The 12,509-nt window shown below is 47.5% G+C and overlaps 1 protein-coding gene and 1 long non-coding RNA gene across 3 annotated transcripts; one reads left to right on the top strand and one right to left on the bottom strand.

Annotated features, from left to right (window-relative positions):
- Positions 1-790: 790 nt before the first annotated feature.
- LOC117679531 (uncharacterized) lies at positions 791-9,680 on the bottom strand. 2 transcript variants are annotated; one of them, XR_004595406.3, is made up of 3 exons: positions 9,604-9,680; positions 1,480-1,583; positions 791-1,340 (listed from the first exon to the last, which is right to left on the bottom strand). It is a non-coding gene; the product is annotated as an uncharacterized LOC117679531 (long non-coding RNA). The 2 variants fall into 2 exon arrangements; XR_009620670.2 differs by having other exon boundaries at positions 791-1,583.
- Positions 9,681-9,850: 170 nt separating this feature from the next.
- Positions 9,851-12,509, top strand: RASD1 (ras related dexamethasone induced 1). The gene is made up of 2 exons (XM_034441537.3): positions 9,851-10,235; positions 11,217-12,509. The coding sequence occupies exons 1-2, from the start codon at positions 9,950-9,952 to the stop codon at positions 11,765-11,767; spliced, it is 837 nt and encodes a 278-aa protein (XP_034297428.1). The 5' UTR covers positions 9,851-9,949; the 3' UTR covers positions 11,768-12,509.

Raw genomic sequence — 12,509 nt, 5'->3', positions numbered from 1 at the left:
ATGACCCAACTCGGCAGGACTTCTGCCTTGTTCAAAACATGCATTTTCAGAGCCTGGAGATTCTTGAGATAGCCGAGTCTGGTTGTTATTTTACTCCGTTCCTGTTCTGAGCGCTAACTTGGAAGCTGTGCGCCTTTTGCCTTATCTACAAACACCGTGTGCTTTTCAAGGTCTCCGTGTGGGAGTTTTCCCACTCGGAGATCAACAGCCAATGTTTATCAACATCGCCGGCTTTGGATTTTGACGCAGGCCTGTGATACCTTCGTCCTAGCAGCTGACATGGGGGGGAGGGGGATGTCCTGTTGGGATGTCCTGATCCGAGCAGGATGGTCCGAGCCCATGGGTGACACAGGATGACATGAGCTGCTGCCCTGAACATCAAAGCTCTTTGACACGATGGTTCCCACGTGTTGCCCTGACCAGGAAGCTCTCCCTGGCTTTTCCCCAAGGCCTTTAGCAGGTCAAAAGCAATGAGTCACCCCCACAAGCAGGGCACACCTGTGGGGAGAGAGACGGAGGGGGCGGTTCCTCCCCCCCCTTTGGCGAAGGAGGTGCCATCAATGACTCAGCAAGCCCTTTGCAAGAAAAGATAACTGGTTGCTTCTCGGAGGTCCACAAAAGTCACTTTTCTTTTAAAAAGCATGACATTAACAGCATAACAGAGTGGGGAGGGGCCTTAGAGGTCATCTAGTCCAACCCCTTGCTCAAGCAGGAGTCCCAATACCATTTCAGACAAAAGGCTGTCCGGTCTCTTCTTCAAAACCCCCAGTGATGGAAGAGGCACAACGTCTAGATAAAGGAGTGCACTTTAATGAATTTATTACGGGCATAGATGGGAGAAAAGGCTGCCTTTTCCTTGGCCATTTCTTTACAGGCTGTCTTCGTTTAGTGACTGCACCTGCGAGCGGCAATTCTGCCATCGACCAAAGCAGTCACTAAGTGAAACCAGCTTACAATCTTCCTTCAGCTTTCCTTCGCTTTACAGACCTGCCGAGGTCGTAAGTGGCGAGAACTGGTCGCAACATTAACGGTCGCTAAATGAGACCATTGCTAAACGAGGACTACCTGTTGGCAGCTGAGGAATTCTGGGAATTGAAGTCCACATATCTTCAAGGGGCCAAGATTGAGAGGCACCTGTGTCCTGGTTTGGCCTCCTTGATGCTTTAAGAGGATGTTGAACCATTTCCCCCATCTTCCTGTTCGGCAGGTGTTCACGAGGGGCCCTCATCCTGTTTACTTCTCTTGGGAAGGAAATGAAAAACTCAAGGCGATTGATTGCTGCCCACGTGACAGGCCCAAACTGCAGATCGAGCAGGTTAGAGGTGAGCTCAATGGCTTGGCTAATGAGAAAGGAATTGACATTAATTTCATAGGGCAATTAAAATATAAAAAGAAAAGTCCAAGCTGCAGAGTTAAGCCCATTAAGTTTTTGTCTGCCTTATTTCTTCGCCTGTTTCTTGGCCACATGCAAATGCCCACCTTTTCTGAGTGGCTCCCAAATTTATTTCCACTCTTCTATTTGGTGGATATTGTCAAAAGGAAAAAAAAGAAATTTGGTTGAAGAGAACGCTTGTGGCTAAACCCTAAGAAAAAGAGAGAAAAAACAATTATGGACTCTGCAACCTTTTAAAAATCTTTGTGTGCAGAACAGGGCAACTGCACAATAAACTTACCTACCACTAGCACAGTTCAGGCTGTACGAATCCTCCCTATCCAGAGGCAGTCTACCTCTGCATGCCAGTTCAGAGGAATGCCCCCCGCTCCAAATTAGACAATATAGAATTCTTTGGCGCAAAACAGGGCCATTGCACAATAAATTTACCCATCCCGGTTACTGTTTGGACTGTATGAATCCTCCATATCCAGAGGCAATCTACCTCTGAATGCCAGTTCATAGGAATGCAAAAATAAAAATAAAAAATAGAAAGTGCCCAGAATGGGTTGCCCATTCTATGAAATACGAATCCTGCCTCTTTTGCACGATCCTTGCTCAGAGCCCTCCGGTGGGTTAAAATGAATCTGGTTGTCTTTTCTATTATAGCAGGAGTCTGCAACCTTGGCAAATTCAAGACTTGTAGACTTCGACTCCCAGAATTCCCCAGCCAGCATAGCTGAAGCTGAAGTCCCTAAGTCTTAAAACTTGCCAAGGTTGGAGAGCCCTGCATTATAGTGCTTGTGTCAAAAGCCAAAGGGAAACTTCGAGGCAGCTGTGCCGTTGTTTTGATCCACTTTGCTTACTACCTCAAAGGAATATTTCAGAAGATGCTGTGAACTCCTCAGCTAATAGCAACTGGCACCGTGCAAATGTCAGCAGCATTCGACAAGGCTGCCTTTGTCTTTGTGCGACTTGTGAAGGAGAAATATTTACAAGTCATGTTTCCTCTCCATCCCCAGACCTCCTTGACTTCAGGCACAGGAGGTTGCAAAGGTGCTTCATCAAGGTTGGGAGGAGAGAGAGAAAGAGGAAGGAAGAAAGAAAGAAAGAAAGAAAGAAAGAAAGAAAGAAAGAAAGAAAGAAAGAAAGAAAGAAAGAAAGAAAGAAAGAAAGAAAGAAGTAAGTCGGATGCTACTGAAGTCCAGGAAGTCACAGGCTGTACAAGTGACCCAGAAGTAGATCTGAAGTCTTAGCAAAGTGGTTGTGTTGACTTCAAACCGTAGACATCTGCTACCACCATTCCTTTGATCTGAAGTCCCCTTGAGGCCAAAGTCAAGATGCTTTGAAAGGTCAGGTGGCCCTTTTTGTGGACAATGAGTTGGAAGAAGGTCATTCTTTTCCAGATATTCCTATTAGAAAAAGAATAGGCCGGAAGGTCATATCCCTGAAAGAAATGAGACGATACAAGCTCCAGCCCTCAATATCGTAATAATCTTCAACGACCATTGAAAATTTGTCTTCAATGGGTCTGCTAAATAGCTGAATAGATTCAATTTCATTGATGAATGTTCATTCATTTTGACTTTAAGAGGGATGAATAACGTACAGGTCTTATGTCCTCAGCACTCCTGGAGACCCCACAGACTTCCCGACAAGACTGAAACCCATTGACATTCTCAATGCCACTTTAGATACCATGGATGTGGAGTATCATAAACCAACATCCTCCCCCAGATATGGACTCTAAAAACCATCAGGAACAACATCCGTGATTTTGTCCAGCTTCCTTCAAAACTGCTGTCCAAATTCTAACTTTGTGCTGAAGAAAACAATCCCATTCTTTTCTTTAATTGCTACCACATATTTAATTTGGTGGGGGAAAATGTAATTCTAAAGTGTGGACTTTGTTCCTTAAGGTAGATTTAGTCACTCTCTCGGTTTCTACAATGCCCTGAGTCACAGCCTAACCAGTTGCCTGGATTGCCACAACATGCTAGGCTAGAAAAAACAAAACGAAAAAAAGATTGGTAGCGATATCCCATCGTAGTTTATTTTGCAAGTCTAGCTGTTAGGCTTTTCATTAACTTGGTTAACGCGTTGTGTGAACACAGCCTGTGAATAGCAGAGAAACACATTTTCCTTTTTTTCACCCCCAATAATTTTTTTTATCTTTTAACTTTCTGAGAAACACGCTTTTTGAACAAAACAAAAGGTGCGATATACGCCGAAGAAAACAGCAACAGCTTTATCATGTCCGATTCTTGGAAATTCTCTTCTTTGATTAGGCATGTGACCAGATTATATCTGATTTATACCTTTTTCTCCCAGATTGGATTGGAAATGAAATTGTCAGGGAAATATTACCTGTTGGGTTTCTGTGCTTGGGGCTCTTCTTAAGAGGAAGATGTGACAAACATGTTTTATTCAAACAGGGAAGCAGGCCAGATAATTTCTGAGAATGATATTTTCTGAACTGCCAGAAAATGCTTATTTTCTTGGGGTTGCAACTTCTTGATGGTTTCGAAAGAACAAAACGCCAGCAGGCGCATCAGAGAATAGTGTGGGATATATTGTTGATTTGTACAAAAGCAGACCTCCCGGGGCTCAGCTGACTGGAAATGGCTTTTTATTCTCGATGCCAATCTAAGGTTCTCATAATTCTGTACATGCTAAATGGAAATATTGTGGACCGAATGAATCAGAGGCTCCCCTGGCAAGTGTGGAGAAACAAGAAATCCGAGCAAGAAATGCTGGGGTTGGTCTGGGTGGGAAGAGACCCAATGAAGAATAATCTCCTAAAACCCCCAGAACCAAGAAAAGTGATAATTTGTCTTTGCAAGTTATTGTCTTCTGCCTATATGAGAAAAATATTGCTTTCTTTCCTGTTGAGAAGAAAGGATGACTTTCCCAGGCGGTTAGAAAAAGGCAATATTTGAAAACACATTGCCTTTCAGAAGGAGGGGGAGCCCGGGAGAATCGATTTTAGAAGTTCAAAGGGTCATCTAGAGCAGGGCTGGCCACAATTTAGGCAACTTTAAGACCCGTGGACTTCAACTCCCAGAATTCTCCAGCCAGCAAAATTCGGGGAGTTGAAGTCCACAGCTCTTAAAGGGGTCAAGGTTGGATACCCCTGATCTAGAGGGAGAGCAACGGATGGACTTCAGGACCTTGGACAGCGACCACGACAGCTGCCAAGCTTTTGAAGGAAGCCTATGGATAACGTTCTAACACTCTGGTCAACTAAGGGACTTTTTTAAAAAAAAAAAATGGTTGGAGTTATGGAAAGTGAATTAGAGACTGCATCTTTGGATGGTTTGGGATTCGTGTCATGTAATCCAAGGGACAAAGTTAACTCATCAGTCCAGGACAGAAGTCATAGAAGATAGCCTTCAAGGATGGACCAAGGAAGACCCCTGGACTCAATAACCAGCTCCTTCTCCACTGCTTGAGCTTCTTTTTGGAGGACCTCTGATCTCAAGTGAGCCAAACATGACTCCTTCAAAGTCTCTAGGTTGAATTTTATGGGTATTTAGGGACATGAGGTTCTTTGATGGCTTGTCCCAGCTTCTTCCAGAACCTTCTGTAGTCCTGCTTCCCTTCTGCTTATTCAGCACCCCAAACCTTGTCAGGGCCCCTTCCCACCCGGATCTTCTCCGACTATCGATGGCGCAAACTCATGGACAACAAATGTTGCCCGATGCCAGCTATGCTCAGACGAGCTGGTTATTTTTAACACACACACACACACAAATACAGACATGTACACAAACACAGTGACGTATCCACAGTCCAGGTCATTAAGGATAGAATCATAATCTATAGTTTAATTTGTGCCCAAAGGAATAACAGTTCTCCCTGGTGGTGATGGTTGCTGCTAACTATTGTTATCCACACGGTGTTTATGGATTGGGCAGGGGGTGATCCTGTGGGTGGCTTTTATAATTAGCTCATAAACCACTTTCCCTGTTTGAATTGCCTGAGCAAAACAAAGCTCCAGGGTCTAAACTGCTGGCTGGAGAGAATTAATTTTCCATCAGTTCTCACCCCAGGTCAAAGGGCTCCTGTTATTTCTGCTCCTGGCTGTGTTCCTCCATTTCTGCCCTCCCAGCTGCCCATTTCCCACACCGTCCGTGTGTCTTATTTGCTTGATGGGGTGCACGTAAATCTCTCTCTTTCTCTCCGGGTAAAGGGTGTTGCTGTTTTCAGTCCTGTTTTTCCCCTCCCAGATGCATGCAAACACAAAACTTCGGGGCCAACAAGGGATGCGTAACATCGCCTCCACCTGAAAGGGGTGCAGAAAATTTCCCTGCTCCCAAAAACTTGCTAAAAAGCTTCTACGGAGCTTCTGCAGAAGGCTCGGTTGCACCTGGAGGGCCCTCTGGTGCTCCGTAGTGGCACGAGAGGGAAATGGCTACAGCACTGGGGGCCTCGTCACTCTCTGCAGTGATGCCATCTGGTTTGTCAGAATGACAGACCTGGGAGGGACCCTGGAGGTCTTCTAGTCTGATCCCCTGCTCAGGCAGGAGACCCTGTAAAACATTCTGGACAAATGTCTGTCCGATCTCTTCTTGAAGACCTCCAGAGATGAAGCACCCACAACTTCTGGAGGGAAGCCCTTCCACCAGTGGTGGGATTCAGCCAGTTCGGTGGGATCCACCAGTGATGGGATTCAGCCAGTTCGCACCACTTCGGGAAAACCGGTTGTTAACTTTCTGAGCAGGTTTTTTTTTTTTAATTTGATTTATATGCAAAGTGGTTATTTGGCAAAGTGATTGTCGGAAGAAATCATTAGGGAAGAGAACCGGTTGTTAAATTACTTGAATCCCACCACTGCCTTCCATTGATTGATTGTTCTGACTGTCAGGAAATTTCTCCTTTTTTCTGGGTTGCTTCTCTCTTTGATTGGTTCCCATCCGTTGCTTCTTGTCCTGCCTTCTGGTGCTTTGGAGAATAATTTGACTCCCTCTTCTTTGGGGCAGCCCCTCAAATATTGGAAGACTGCTTCTCAAACCTTTAGTTCACATGAGTATAAAAATGATTTTTAAGGTTTGGATCCTGAGTCACACAGACCAATATACAGCATAACAGAATAACAGAATAACAGAATTGGAAGGGTCTTTGGGGGTTTCTAGTCCAGCCCCCTGCTTAACCAGGAAACCTTATACCATTTCAGACAAATGGTTGTTCCCTCTCTTAAAAACCTCCAGTGTTGGACCACCCACAGCCCCTGAAAGCAAGTCATTCCATTGATTAATTGGTCTCATTTTTAGGAAATTTCTCCCTAGTTCTAAGTTGCTTCTCTCCTTGATTAGTTTCCATCCATTATTTCTTGTCCTACCCTCTGGTGCTTTGGAGAATACTTTGACCCTTCTTCTCTCTATGACAGCCCCTCAAATATTGGAAGACTGCTATCCTGTCATTTGTTTTCTTCCCCCTGTGGGGCTTGGAATAGACGTAGGGATGCTCATACATTCCTCCAGTTCATTTTGCTGGAATCTCTTGTTTACTGAAACAGATCCGGGAAGAGCGATCTGCATTTGGGCCTTTTTCTCATCATCATCATCACTGATCTCAAGCTTCTCAAGAAACTGAAGAAGCAAGAGATTTTTGGGTGAATGAGCAAACATCTCTCTGCTTCCTTTTTTTTTTTTTTGAGAATCTCTTTATTTAGATATATTTTTATTGTTTACATATGAATATATTGAATACAGTGTAATTGTCCTGGCATTCCACTTACCCTAAAACAAAATAATAAAAAAAACCCAGAATAACATATATACTATTTTAAACAGTGCTAGTGTTGTACAATAGTTTCTGACCATCATATTCTAGTATGTCAACTTATCTATCGTTCTAATAGTTACATACCTATATCGGTATTAAAAAGAATATCTCTTCCCATGTCCACCTAACCTGATTCTTTCGCATTCCAACTTCTATCTCATGTTTCTAACTACTGATAGAATCTATTCTGCTTCCTTAGCAGCCTTCGCAAGAACTGTCTGACTCAAAGCCATACTCACTGACTGATGGGAGGGTGAATTTCCATCTTAAAGACCCCTTAAAGCAGGGGCGTCCGACTTCAACAACTTTTAAGACCTCTGGATTTGCAACTCCCAGGTGCTGGCTGGGGAATTCTGGGAGTTGCAAGTCCGCAGGTCTTAAAGTTGCCAAGGTTGGACGCCCCTGCCTTAAAGAAATCCCCAGTTTCTGTCTCTCTCTCTCCTGGCCAGCTCTCTCCTGATGCAATCCCATTTCATGGGGCAGCATGCAAGAGATCCTCTCCATCACGGCTTAAAGATTAACTTTGTTCTCCGCTGCTGCCCATTCAGAGGCATCGTTCACTATTTTCCTTCCCCCACAAAGCAATAAACAGGGCCTGTGACTCCGTTATTGCTACGGCAAGAAGGAGAGGATTGTGCCAAGGCACCCTGGCTTTCTAGAACTTTCCAAGACATGAGAGTCTGAGCTGTTTGGGGGTCCCTGTTCTTGCCCACAAACAATGGGGAGATGCAGAAGGGAACCCCTGGAAGGTTGTGTCGGTGTGTGTGCATTTGGAAATGAATGGACCAGGTGATGCATTTGCCGGGAACACTATGTGGGTGCCTTTATCTTGCAAAAATAAGATAATTGAGCAACAGCTGGCAGGAGTAAAGACCTTTGCATGATAGATTTGCTAAGAATTCAGTGAACACATTTGCAAATAGTACCTTTAACTGTAACTAACGAAGATCAGGATTCAATCACGTATTTTTTTAAAAGATTTTTTAAAACACTTTATTATTTTTATAAGCAACTCAAAGTGGCGAACATACCTAATGATCCTTCCTCCTCCTATTTTCCCCACAACAACCCTGTGAGGTGGATTTGGCTGAGAGAGAGGGACTGGCCCAAAGTCACCCAGCCGGCTTTCCTGCCTGAGGCAGAACTAGAACTCCTAATCGCCTAGTTTTCAGCCTGCGCCTTAACCACTAAACCAAACGGGCTCTCATTTAATTTGTGCAATGGTGCAAACAGTTTATAATAATCTATTGATCATCCTCTGTGCCCATTTTACAGATTGGGTCTTACTTTTCCTGAGACCATGATTTGCCCAAGATCATCCAAGACGGGGGAACAATTTGAACCCCCAAAACGTCCACCCACCTCCCATCTATTCCAGGGGATTTGAAATCAGAAACTCTCAAGAGAGTAGGAGCAATACACTCCTGGCATGCCCTGGAGACTCTTTGCTTTTCTTCTGGATGTGGCAAGCCCAGCCTTCCCCCTCGCCCCCCAAACCCAGGAAAGAAATCCCAACATCCCAATAGAACTTTCTAGATGCCGAGAGCCCCAATCAGCTATTATCCTGAGCAGATGGAAGTCAACATTCCTTGGTAATAAAACCCTGGATCTGTTGTAGTTCCTACAGAGAGAAAGAAACTACTTTTCTCCTGCAGGGACTGGAGTTTCTCCTGATAAGTTTCTCCCCCCCAACACACGCTCTGATTTATTTTTCCTTCTGGAGAGTCTTCCTCCCACCTCCCAGGAACCAAACGGCTTGGATCTTGGAGCGTTTCCTCGGGAGAAAGTCTCCTTAGAGGGGTTTCCTGCGAATCACCCGCACTTTCAGAGCAAGACCTGCCTGCCTCATTGTCTCCTTTTCTCTATTTGTCCCCACCCTTTAAATGTAAGAACCCCCCCAACCCAGCTCGGAGGAAGACCCTCCTGGTCCCATTTCTTCCGCGGTCTTTTCTTGTTGTTTCCATGCCTCTCCTGGCTTGAAAGCGCGCCGCGGATTGAGTCCTTCTCATCTCGGCCAAGAATTCGGATTGAGTGAGGACCAACGGGCGCTTCTTCGGAAGGAAAGAGCGGAGGGAGGCTGCAGCGCCCCCCGCCCAAGCCCCCTTCTTGCGCTCCATTCAGACCGCGGAGCCTCCCTCCCCCTCCTCCTCGTTTCTTCCACCGAACGGCTCCCTCCCTCTCTCCAAGCGGCTTTTACCCCAATCTGGCGCCCTCCCAACGGCGGGACTACAACTCCCATTCGCTGGCCTTGTGGGCCATGGAGGGTGGACGAGGGAGGCAGAGAAGGCTGCCTTACTGAGCGCCCGTCCGGCTCCCTTCGCCGCCTCTCCGCAGTGCCAAAAGATCGCGCGCACTGGGGAGCCTCGCCAATTAAGTCGGCCAAAACTGGCAAACTTGGGAGCTGTTTTGGGGGAAGGGGAGGCGGTGCCCATAAGTCTCCCTACCCGGCCCAGCTCGTCTTCCCATCCCGGCTCCCCACAAAGAGCCCGGTCGGCACCCGCAGCCGCCTCTGTTCCTGCCCGCGCACGGAGAGCCCATCTCCTGCGGGCGCGCCAGCAGCTCTGAGCCCCGAGCTGGGCAGGCAGGCAAGCGGCGCAAGGGGGGCCCCGCTGGCTGGTTGGCGCCGCCTCCGAGGGGGCGGCGGCTCTGCGGCCGCTATAAAGGCGGCTGAGGCGCCTCGGCAGGGCAGAGTCGAACCGACCCGTCTGGCTTGAGCGCATCCTCTCCGCAGCCTCCCGCCCGGTTCTTAGCGCGCGCCTTCACGCCTTCTCCGCTGCTCCGATCTTCCCAATGCGCCTGGCGGAGATGATCAAGAAAATGGGTCCCTGCGAGGCGGAGTTGAACATCCCGGCCAAGAACTGCTACCGGATGGTGGTGCTGGGCTCGTCCAAGGTGGGCAAGACGGCCATCGTCTCCCGCTTCCTCAACGGCCACTTCGAGGACCAGTACACGCCCACCATCGAGGACTTCCACCGCAAGCTCTACAGCATCCGTGGGGAGGTCTACCAGCTGGACATCCTAGACACGTCGGGCAACCATCCCTTCCCGGCCATGCGGCGCCTCTCCATCCTCACCGGTGAGACGCGTGTATGTGTGTGTGTGTGTGCGCGGGGAGGTCCGGAGGCAGTCCGGGGAAGGCGCTGTCCTTCGGGCTCCGCTCCGCGAACCAGTCTCAATGGGACTGCGATAGAGAGAAAGGGAGAGAGAGACAGAGATGGAAAGAGAGAGAGAGAGACAGAGAGAGAGACAGAGACAGAGACAGAGGGAAAGAGAGAGAAAGACAGAGAGAGAGACAGAGAGAGAGAGATGGAAAGAGACAGAGAAAGAGACAGAGAGACAGACAGAGACAGAGGAAAAGAGAGAGAGAGAGAGAGACAGAGACAGAGACAGAGATGGAAAGAGAGAGAGAAAGAGACAGAGAGACAGACAGAGACAGAGGGAAAGAGAGAGAGAGAGAGAGAGAGATGGAAAGAGAGAGAGAGAGTTTCTCTTTGAGGCTGCAGCTTGAACTCCTAACTCTGGCAAGTTTACTGGGGAAGTGAGATCACAGACATAACTTTATAAACCTGAGTTTTCAGTCTCGGTTTTACAACCCAGCGATAAGGAGTTTCACTGAAGCGCCTTTGGCTGTTGCAATCTGATTATCCTGGAGTTGTAAAGAAAAGGAAAACAAAAGGCACCTTTTGCAGAAAGCCGAAGTTGATAAGAAAAGGACCAGGCTCTTTATGGATGCCCATCCTGTCTCTTCTAAGTTAGCCCCGGGGATAAAGCCTCTGGGTTGGTACAAAAATGTATTTTTATGGCTACTGCAGCAACATAGAGGGAGTGCTTCATTTCTGATCTGAAGTGGACTTTCTGGCCAATGCTTCAAAAATGCATAAAAAAGTGAGGATAGAGACTCAAAGGAGCATTGGCAAGAAAGCTGGATTCAGTTCGGAAATATGTATTGTATTCCTCTTCTTTATTGCTGCTCTTTCCCTAGCGTTTGCATGCCTCCGATTTGGAAGTTTTGAAACTTAGCTCCTAACCTTCTCTCTTTCTGTTCCTCCTCCTGCAGGAGACGTCTTTATCCTCGTCTTCAGCCTGGACAACCGGGACTCCTTCGAGGAAGTCCAGCGTTTGAAGCAGCAGATCCTGGAAACCAAGTCTTGCCTCAAAAACAAGACCAAAGAGAACATTGAGGTTCCCCTTGTCATCTGCGGGAACAAAGGAGACCGGGACTTCTACCGGGAGGTTGAATCCCGAGAGATTGAGCAACTGTTGGGCCAGGACTCCAAAAAGTGTCCCTATTTTGAGATCTCCGCCAAGAAGAACAGCAGCCTGGACGAGATGTTCCAGGCGCTCTTCACCATGGCCAAACTGCCCAGCGAAATGAGCCCAGATTTGCACCGCAAAGTCTCCGTGCAGTATTGTGACCTTCTGCACAAGAAGACCCTCAAGGGGAAAAAGCTGCTGAAGGACACTTCTGGAGACGGGACTGGGGATGCCTACGGCATCGTGGCCCCCTTCGCTCGCCGGCCCAGCGTCCACAGCGACCTCATGTACATCCGGGAGAAGGCCATCCGAGGCGGCCAGGCCAAAGACAAAGAACGCTGCGTGATCAGCTAAAGCTTTCCTCTCTGGCCTTCGGATCTTCTTGACCAAGAAAGGGCAAAGAGGTTCTTTGGTATCCAAACTCTGCCAGCCCGTCTGGGGGGCACGCAAGCCTCGGGCTGGGCCTCTGGGACACGGGGGCCTCCTCACTCTCCACGGGGACCTTTCTGCCATCGGCTCCCCGAGATTATTTTCCTCTTAGCAAGAGTTGGAGGAGATGCTGAAGCGTCCAGCCAGGACCCGAGACTGGAGAAGGGACATTGCAGACTCAGTGGTGGAAAGGAGACCACTCGGTCTATGTTCGCGGTCAAAAAGACTGGGGGGAATGGGAGGGAACGGGATTTGGTTGAGTGTGTAGCTGAACTCCCCGACATTCTAATGGCTGTGTCTCTGATGCTTTTTGTGTGCTGCCTCCGAGCGTGTTGAAAAGTTTAATTTGCTGCTGCTGAAAATTATCCACGGCTTCTCCTCTTCCCCTTCACCCCGCATTGTGTGGGAGCACAGAGGGAGGGAAGACTGGCAGGGAAGCTCTTGGAAAAATGATCCTGTTTACACCCCGCCTCCTTTTTCTGGGACGTTGTTGATAAACAAGCAAACCGACCGACAACCACTTTGCATTAAAGCCAACAGGCACTTTATATAATTATCGGGTTGATTGTCAAGATTGACATCTTGTTTTGACAAATGTTTGACACTGGTTCTTTGTTATATTGGGATGAGGGTTTTTTCTATGAAATAAAACTTTTGAAAAGAAAAA

Source organism: Pantherophis guttatus, chromosome 14, assembly GCF_059756535.1.
Source record: "Pantherophis guttatus breed Tessera chromosome 14, ASM5975653v1, whole genome shotgun sequence".
Classification (NCBI taxonomy): Eukaryota; Metazoa; Chordata; class Lepidosauria; order Squamata; family Colubridae; genus Pantherophis; species Pantherophis guttatus.
The sequence above is the reverse complement of the archived record's forward strand: the minus strand, read 5'-3'. Positions and strand labels throughout refer to the sequence as shown.

Coding starts and splice junctions, on each gene's coding strand:
- RASD1 (XM_034441537.3), top strand. CDS start 9,950: ATGCGCCTGGCGGAGATGATCAAGAAAATGGGTCCCTGCGAGGCGGAG. Junction 10,236..11,216: donor GCGCCTCTCCATCCTCACCG/GTGAGACGCGTG, acceptor CTCCTCCTGCAG/GAGACGTCTTTATCCTCGTC.